The following is a 9816-nucleotide window of genomic DNA, read 5'->3' as shown; positions in this document are numbered from 1 at the left end:
ATATATATATATATATATATATATATATATATATATATATACATACATACACACACAAAAAGGAAAAGAGGAATTAAAAATCCAGGCAGATACTTTATAAGAATGGATCATCAAATTTGGCAAACTAAATAGTCCAGTGAAAACCATAGGAATCCTCTGAAGCCAAAAAAATTACTTTCTGCTGCCTGTCCAATTTCCAATTTGTAAATCTGAAGTTCAAACACCAAATAAATTCAGTCTAAGGTCACAGAGTGTAGTAGAAAATCACAAAAGAATGGAGAATTATACATTCTTTAATCAGATCATACATATTTCAGATAAATTGATAAATTTAAGTTTTAAATATCTATTCCTTTAAGGAAAATAATTTTCTTGAAATAGAATATCTTTCTAAGCGAATAATATACTGGTTATTTTCCTGTAGAATTCTCATTAACTCAGCAGGCATACCTCTTTACTTGTATTTAGAATACTGATCAAATGACATTTCCATTGTGACCTAAATAACGATCTTCTGAACAGCTTGGAGTTTACGTAACTCCTATGCGTATTTGAATTGGTCAATAAAAATTTAAATGGGTAGGAATTTTACCATAAATATTCTTCAAGTTGATGGATAGGATTGAAGAAACTACCATATTATATTTCTATCATGATCTGGTAAACACAATTCCTAAGTTTGTCTGCTGAAAAACTTCCCTACCCCTTATACTGGTCAAATATTGTTAGATTTACTACTATCTGTCTCCCTTAAAATGGTCTCTATTCCAAGCAGTGTGGAATAGCTTTCATAAGGACAGGATGATATTAAATGTTCCTGTTTCTGAAGAATCTTAGTCAGTCAAATTTGGGATCTGTCAGTATGTATGATTATGGCATCACAAAATTTTGGTATTTCCCACTCTATCAGAAACATGCATAAGCTGATTAAATGATGTGTGATTCTTCATTCTTTTGTGAGTGTGTGTGTATATGTCTCCCTCTTTCTCCACACACACACACATGCACACATACACATGAAAAATTATATAAAAAATATGAGTGGCTTTCTGGAAAAAAATATGATGACAAAAATTAAAAGGTCATGTAATATATGGAGAGAGACAAGAAGAATTGTGAGGATAAAAATAACGTGCAAATAGCAATAAAAAATAAATAATGTAATGAAAAACCATTATTATAAAAATTAAAAAATAAAAGATAAAGGTGAAACATAGCTATGGTGAGTGATAGGTTGAAGAAGAGGGTGAGAGATGGAGAGGAGCGGAGTTTTACATTTACTGCATGTCTATAGAGTTTGTATTGCAAATTCAAAATTCTTTAGTTTCCGTTTTGTTTTTCACATAAATGTTGTCAGAGCTAATTTGATTTGAAATTCTTATTGAGCACTTCTATGTAAGATTCCTCGTTATTCTTTTTTTGCTTTTTTAAGATGAGTTAAGATATATCATGAGAAGTGCATTTGTGTTCATTATTTATTCAATACTCTTGAATTAGTTTAAATTTTCTTTAATTTATTCTTAGCTGACATGAGAATTCCAAAGACTCTTATTCACTCAAAGAGCTAGATTTTATGTCAACAATCTATCAAGTCTGTCTTGTTTTGGTCCTCTTCGTTTTGAGTTGATGCCACATAACTGATGCTATACATGTGAGCCTGATGCCATAATTCTGCTTCTCTCAAAACCGGTTGACAAAGTATGACAATAGGACATAGGGAAACGTATCTAGAGATGGTCTGCATTCAAACTAATATATGAATTTTTTTATTTGTTTCAATCATTTGACTGTGGCCATGCTGGAGCACCAACTTTAATCAAACAAATCGACCCCAAGACTTATTCTTTGTAAGACTAGAGTGGAAGATGTTTGATCATGGAATGAGTTAAGGCCTGAAACTGTTATGGGGTAGCTGTGTGTGAATGGAGAAGAAGGCATTTGAAGTCGCTGGTTCCTGTGAAAGATGGAAATCTAGAAAGACATGGAGCAAAGTAATGAAGACACATCTCATGATGCTGAACTTTAAGAAGCAGATGATAGAGGACAGTGCTGACTCGTGGCATCTGTTGCCGAAGGAGGCTTGTCCACTCGTGAAAGCACAATGAAACAAATGTTCAGATGGTGATAGTGAGAGAGAGTGTGTGTGTGTGGGGGTAATATCGTATTTGGGTCCCCATTTATAGTCCCCACACCTCGTTGATATCTTCCTGTCTCTCTCTCTCTCTGTCACTCATCACTCCTCTTTCTCCACTCACCTTCTCTTCTATTCATTGCATCATGCTGCCCATATAACAAGGGATGGAGCTAAACCCATTTCTTCTCAATACCCCACCTACTCCCATTCCTTCCTTGTTACCTCTCTTTGTACGAAGGCATCTTGATGCCACACCTGATACACCCCCTCCTTTCTTTGTGTCCCTCTCTCATATTCTCAATCTCCCAGACCATTGTTATTGACATCCATTGCTCATCTCTGTTACTGTCCTTCACTCAATTTCTCTCTCCGGCAAACTTGCTATCATCCCTGTCTTTCTTCCATTACCCTCTCCTCTTCAGTCCCACCACCCACTTACTGGGATTTGCCTCCTCCTCCTCCATTTACTCACTTACTCATGTTGATTTCAAGAAATGGTGGATACCATTGAGCAGTGAGGAGTCTTTATCATTACAGAGCACAGAACAATTAATGCTGGTGTCATAATAAAAGGCACCCAGTACTGTTTGTAATGTGATTGGTGAATGTGTGGAGATAACACAGAGTTGCCATGGTCTGACTCAAGACAAGACAATCTCACAAGTGCTGGTGCCACAATAAAATGCATTCGGGACACTGTATAATGTGACTGGTATTAGGAGGGGCATACTGCCATAGAAACCATGTCAAAAAAAAATCAAATCTGTGATTGAGACAGGGTCTTACCATCTCTTGAGGAGGAAGTAACTCTGAATAAAAACTCAGTCTGTGATGACCCATCAAACTCATGCCAGCATATGAAGCAGAAGTAAATATAATGATGATGATGATGATGGTGATGATGGTGATGGTGATGATGGTGATGATGATGATGGTGATGATGGTGATGATGATGATGATGATGATGATGATGATGATGGTGATGGTGGTGATGATGATGATGACAAATAATATGCATATGGAAACCAAGTCATCATTGGCTTCACAAATGAAGATTCATGTCAAGGGGCCGTCTATGACAACATCAGGTTTTCTGATGATTGAATTTGGTCAATACAGGACAGACTGAACTAACTGCAGCAGCTTCAAAGGAATTTTCGTTCTGTATCCACTTGTGTTATGGTTCTTCTTCAATCTCCTTTTGATGCTCCCCCCGCCCCACTGCCACCGCCATGGCAGCCCTGTATATGGACCCAAAGGAGGAAACAGACAGGTGAACATTACATCATCAAAGCTCATATACAATGCATTAACCAAACATAAATTTAGCGTTGGATAAACAACTGGAGCTTTAGTAACAAGAAGCAATGATAAATCAGGCTAGTTTTGACAAGGTTGACAGCCAGGAATTAAATACTGTTTGTTATTAAATACCATCCTTCACCTTGAGCCATTATGTAAATATCTTCACATCAATAAGAGATTACTTAAATTATTCACAAGTAAATCTATGTTTCTTAACTACAGCAGGTAGCAGCATTATACAAATATCTTTATACCAGTAATAATTTATTTACATTATTCATGAACAGATCTATGCTTCTTAATATTCAACAGTTAGACGACCAGGTAAGTGGTCCCTAATGAATCTTTAATGTGAGATTAAAATAATTAGATTCAGTCTTTCCTGTAACTTCTGCTGTTTATCCATGAATTATACTTCCATAGCAAGACTAAATCTATGCTATTTAGTTTTTATAAACATATTATATATAACATGGATACGGGCATTCATTGTTACTCCATTTCTGCACATTCGAATGTGCAAGTGACTCTTTGCTGCAGGGTATTGAGTGCTGTTTACCCCCAATTGTCTTTAAGGAGAAGTTGTTTGTCTATTCAATACCCAAGAGCAGAAGACAATGTTCAGGTTTGCATATGGAGGAATATAAAAAGAATGAACAGACAGATCAATATTTTGATTTTTGCTGTTTTGTGTGTCTGTAATGATATAGTTTACAACTACTATCAACACATTTATTTGTGAATATGTTGTGTTGATACTTCCATTGGTCCTGTAGTTCTGCTCTCATTTAATTCTAGCAGCAGAATACTGCATTACTTAGACAAGTGATGGAGGGATCTGTGACGGAGAAATGAAGGAGAGCAAAGGCATTACAATAATTTGGGTGAGGGGCCCCAGTTGTTTAAATCTGTTCAGGAGATCTTTTAGCTTCCATAGCTTTCTTTTCCTGATTGGTTTGTGTTTCTGAGTTCTTCAAAGTCTCAGCCTGATGTTATTAACCATTAGCCCATGCTGGATTACATGGTTTGCCCCAGGAAAGGTCTTTGCATTCACAAGCATCTGTCTATGCTGTTTTCAATGTTGTCCATCTTGTGAGTGTGCCCCAACCTCTAACCCTCTTTTATGCTCCTTTCACACCCTTGTGAACCTACCCTCCCACCCCTTACCAATACTCCGTCTCTATTCTCCTTTCTATCACCTTCTCGTATCTTGAGGCAACACCCTAACACCTTGTCACTGACATTTTATCTCTTTCCAGCTATTCCCACCCACCCTTATGTAATGTCGGGTAGCTGTCTATCTCCCCACAAAGCTGTTTCTGGCCTTCTATCCTTTTTTAGAATCCCAACTCCCAGCATAAAGCCCCCTCCCCCTCTACTAAACTCCCACTCAGTGGAGGGGAGGGGCGTTTTCTGTCTTGTTAGTTACTTGGTGTCCATGTGCATAAGGGTCGCAAAACAAAGGCACCCAGCATATGCAGTGAAGTGGTCAGCATTAGGAAAGGTTCTTGGTCCTAGAAACCATGCCAGAGAAGGTATTGAAACCGGGTACAGTCATTGCATCAGATCCAGTCTAGTCATCTACCCCGTGCCAGCATGGAATGTGGGTGTTAAATGTTGATGATCCTCTGTGTGTGTGTGTGTGTGTGCGTGCGTGCATGCGTGTTTGTGTAAGTGAATGGAAAATTTACATTATCAGCAGAACCTGAACTGACACAGATTGCCATGGATATCAGTGACTGTCAAAGGATGTGGTTTAGGTTTCTATGTATGAGGAAAAGGAAAAGGAAAAGGAAAGTAAAAAAATCTGATGTCCAAGGAAATTAGTGATGGTTTGTGTCAGTAACAAACACAGATAATCTTTGTGAAATAAACTAAGACTGTTTAGTGCAATGAATGATAAATATTGACCTCATTTCAATGTGTATAATATATGGACATTAAATGATGATGATGATGATGATGATGATGATGGTGATGATGATGACAATAAATGTACATAATTGCTTTTGCTTGGTTGCACAGACTTACAAATCATTGTAGAGCAATGCCAGTTCATTGCGAGCATTAATCAAGAATGCATTTGTTCGTCCAGGATGGTCAACATCGTGGATTATGGCGGAAATGAGGCAGGAGATTTCATCCATATGATCAAAGATAGCCTGGAATCACAAAAGAAAGAAATTCTGTACAAATCCTGAAGAATCAGTTTAATACATCTTAATCAAATGTTAGATAACAATAAAAGTATGAAATCCTAATAAGCAGGATTTTGACCATTTCATTGTGTTGTTTCAACAATTTATTGAGATATTTTCAGGACATTATAACATGAAAACTGAATGGAAGCACCATTTTATTATCTTCTATGTTTCAGACACAACAATGGTTTCTTTAGAATTTAGTCCAAGAACAAAGAGGTGCTTGGGATCACAGATCAGAAGCTTTCAATTTGACGGAAAATGGAACAATATTAACAAGGCTGGCTGTTTAGTGGTTTAGAAGTTCACTTCCTATCCACATGGTTCTGGGTTCAGTCCCACTGCATGGCACCTCAGGCAAGTGCTTTCTGTTCAAGCCTCAGGCTGACCAAAACTGTGTGAATGGATTTGGTAGGCAAAAACTGAATGAAGCCTGATGTGTGAATGTGTGTGTGTATATATACACACACGTATGTGGGTGTATACATACATACATACATACATACATACATACGTATATATATGTGTGTGTGTGTGTGTGTGTGGATAGACTGATAGATAACACAAGCTTCGAAACAGTTTCCACCTATCAAATTCACTGATAAGATAGTGACCAGCCAGGGCTAAAGTAGAAGATACTTAACCAAGTGGTTGTGCAATGGAATCGAACCTGAAACTCTGTGGATGCAAAGCCTATATGATAAATATAACCGTTTTCTTTATTGATATTTAAATAAAAATTTACTCAGGAATATGAAATATTTCATTCCAATGACTTTCTACCTCTGTAATACATTCACCCTACACTAAAAGATAAAGAAATATTGTTGTCCTCATCATCGTTCAGCGTCCGTCTTCCATGCATGCATGGGTAGGATGGTTGAGAGGAGCCGACCATGTAAAAGACTATCCCAGGCTATTATATCTGTTTTGGCAGGGTTCTATGGCTGGATGCCCTTCCTAACATCAACCGCTCCACGGAGTGGACTCAGTGCTTTTTACATGGCACCAGCACAGGTAAGATCAGTTTGGTATGACACGTTTCTGCTAAAAGACAGAAAGATACATAATTATATAACCCCTTCTCTAAATGATAATCTAATTTGTGATGTATTCGTATTTGTTCTATGACTGGTTTTACTGGACAGGTGTGTGGCTAAGAGGTTTGCTTCCCAGCCACATGCTCTTTCGGTTCAGTCCCACTGTGTGGTTCATTGGGAAAGCATCTTCTCTACATACACACATACACATATATGTACATATTTGTATGTATGTGCACCAATGCCTTCTGAATAGATTTGGTACACAGGAACTGATAGAAGTCTGTTGTATAATATACACACATACATACATGAACGTGTGTGTGTGTGTGTGTGTGTGTGTGTGTGTGTGTGTTTGTGTCTCCTTGTCTTGACAAGTGTGTGGAGGTTGTAAGTGAGTGTCAACTTCATGCAAGCGGTGTCATTCGTTTCCAGTCTTCCGTAAAAACATGTCCGGCCAGGTGAGAATATTGTGTTGCTCAGAAACAGGCGAGGTTCCAACTGAGAACAGTCTATGCAAACATGAAGCAGTGGACATTAAATCAATAACAACGACGGTGACGATGGTGGTGAGGAACGGACAAGAAAGACAAAGGAATGGTCAGCCAGAAGAGAGAGTGTCCAGGAAAGGGGACGGCCTTACTTTGTATTTTAGTTGCTCCAAGAAGAAGGCTGCTGCATGAAGAACATCAGTAGCATGAGTAGAGTTATGGTAATAGTTGGAAGCATGATATTTCGACTCAATTGTCTGTAACCAGTTCATGAGACACGTTTCACTGACGTTAAGTACTTCACAGGCTCCGAATCGCAATAATATTTTTAAACCTAAATATACGAGTGGCCTAAAAGAAGAAGAAAAAAAAAAGGAAAAAGCAATAGAATTTGGAAGTTAGAAACAAAATAGAAAAGTATTTACATTTATATATATATATACACAGGAAAACATTATCAATGAAAAAAAGGCATAAACATATGTAGGAAATGAAGTCAGGAGTTTGACGGGAAGAAGCCCCTCCTCTCTAAGCAAAATAATATATTTATTTCTTTATTGCCCACAGGGGGCTAAACATAGAGGGGACAAACAAGGACAGACAAAGGGATTAAGTCAATCGCATCGACCCCAGTGTGTAACTAGTACTTATTTAATTGACTCCGAAAGGATGAAAGGCAAAGTCAACCTTGGCAGAATTTGAACTCAGAACGTAATGGCAGACAAAGCATTTTGCCCAGAGTGCTAACAATTCTGCCAGTTTGCTGCCTTAAATAATATATTTATTGCACATCCACTGACGCCATGATGCACCGCTGAATGTGTAACGTCAATGTGCATGTATGTTTTAAGAGAAAAACTGTGTATAAGAGGCATCAGAAAGAAGACTGTGCTGGTATGGTCATGTGATGTGTCTGGATGAGGGTAGCTGCATAAAGAAGTGCTGATCTGAAAAAATGGGGAGGGAACCTGTGGAAGGGGTAGACTCAGGAATATAAGGAACAAAGTGGTGAGAAATGATCTTCAGATGTTGGGCCTCGCAGAGGAGAAGACAAGGAATCAAAGACTTCTGGTGATTTGCTTTGATTGGGAGGAAGACAACGTCAAACTATGTAAAATAATGGTTAACTATACATACAAGCACCTACTTTATGGCCTCTCACACACACAATCTGCCATCTGTCAAAACGTCCCCACTATTTATATTCCCAATACCCCACCATCCCACCACTCATGACCACCACTCTCTGCAGGACCTTCCATTATCCCTCACATGCCTATCTGCACACTCTCCATGTCCTTACATGTCTACCCCACCACCACCTACTACTGTCACCTCTTCCCAATCTCTAAGCACCTCCCCTCACACTTGTATGTGACATATCATCCATCAAAGCATTGTGAGTAAGTTTGGCAGATAGAAACTAAAAGAAGCCTGTAATATGTGTGCTTGTGTGTGTGTGTGTGCACATGCACCTCTTCATGTTGACATTGCATGTTATTTGTAAGTGAGTGTCCTTCAATTCCAATCATCCATGAAAAACACGTCCATTCACAAAGAAATATCACCTTGCATGGAAACAAGTAAGGGTTGGCAACAGGAAGGGCATCTGGCTGTGGGAAGATTTGTCTCAATGAATTCTGTGTGGCCCAAGCAAGCATGGAAAAAGAAGCATTAAATGATGACGATGATGACAGCGATGGCAATGATGATGATGATGATGATGACAACAACGACGACGATGATGGTGATTATACACAAGCATATATGCAATGTGTAGATGTATGCAATGATGATGGCTTGTAAACACATGCAAACAATGTTATACATTCACACAAATTACACATGCATGCGTATACAACGCATAGATGCATACATCGATATACAGATATGCAACTGCATGTGCATTGACGGAATGCAGCAGTTGATACAAATGTACTAAGTTGCAATCAAATGCAGAAAGAAGTTTTAAGGAGCCATGCAGATTAATGGAATAACAAACATCAATGACATATTAGAGAGAGATACACAAGACAAAGCTAAAACAATTGCTTATATCAAAACTGTAATCCTAATGGTATTTTTCTAAATAGAATAAGCAAGAAGGAGCAGGGAAACCAATGCTGATGGTATGTGGGTTTTCCCTGGTAGGGTGTGAGGAGGAGGGTGTAGAGAAGCCAGGGTGGGGGTGAGTGGTGGAGGTGGGCATTTCAGTGTATTGAAAGTTCTGTGTTAGCAATAAGAAACGAGTTCAGAATGTTCGTTAAGTAGATTAAGTTGAGAGAAGTGAATCTCAGTCTTGAGATAAGCAAAGCTGGTTCGGCTTGATGTTGTGGGGTGCATGGCTTAGTAAACAATAAGATATACCAGGCAATATTGCATTCAAAGTCTATTCAAATCCTTCCATAGATGAGGAATGTGACAAAAGGGAAGAGGCATATTTTTACTATTGGAATTCTGCAATGAGTCCATGTGTTGACTGAACTTTGCTCTTGAAGGAATTAGCTGAGTCCATACATGTGTGGAAAGAAGAACTGGCGTGAATAATGGAGAGGATCTAAGTTGGTGTTTGTACAGTTTTTACTTTTCGAGAGGTCAGAGGTGGCCACTCACACACACACACACACACACACAAATGGTGTTGA

At 38.4% G+C, this 9816-nt stretch overlaps 1 protein-coding gene and 1 long non-coding RNA gene across 2 annotated transcripts in view; one reads left to right on the top strand and one right to left on the bottom strand.

The window, feature by feature from the left end:
• The window catches only part of LOC106876564 (high affinity cAMP-specific and IBMX-insensitive 3',5'-cyclic phosphodiesterase 8B), a 288850-nt gene that overhangs the window by 21591 nt on the left and 257443 nt on the right, over positions 1 to 9816 (bottom strand). Inside the window, exons 14-15 of the mRNA XM_014925160.2 lie at positions 7324 to 7522; positions 5471 to 5601 (exon numbers count right to left, since the gene is read on the bottom strand). Of these exons, the coding sequence (XP_014780646.1) occupies positions 5471 to 5601; positions 7324 to 7522 (330 nt within the window). The remainder of the gene's footprint in view (positions 1 to 5470; positions 5602 to 7323; positions 7523 to 9816) is intronic.
• Positions 3578 to 6399, top strand: LOC128248937 (uncharacterized). Its single transcript, XR_008265096.1, has 2 exons — positions 3578 to 3763; positions 5817 to 6399. It is a non-coding gene; the product is annotated as an uncharacterized LOC128248937 (long non-coding RNA).

The sequence above is a fragment of the Octopus bimaculoides genome, chromosome 10, assembly GCF_001194135.2.
Source record: "Octopus bimaculoides isolate UCB-OBI-ISO-001 chromosome 10, ASM119413v2, whole genome shotgun sequence".
Taxonomy (NCBI): Eukaryota; Metazoa; Mollusca; class Cephalopoda; order Octopoda; family Octopodidae; genus Octopus; species Octopus bimaculoides.
Note: the sequence above shows the minus strand (reverse complement) of the source record. Positions and strands in the feature narration are given on the sequence as shown.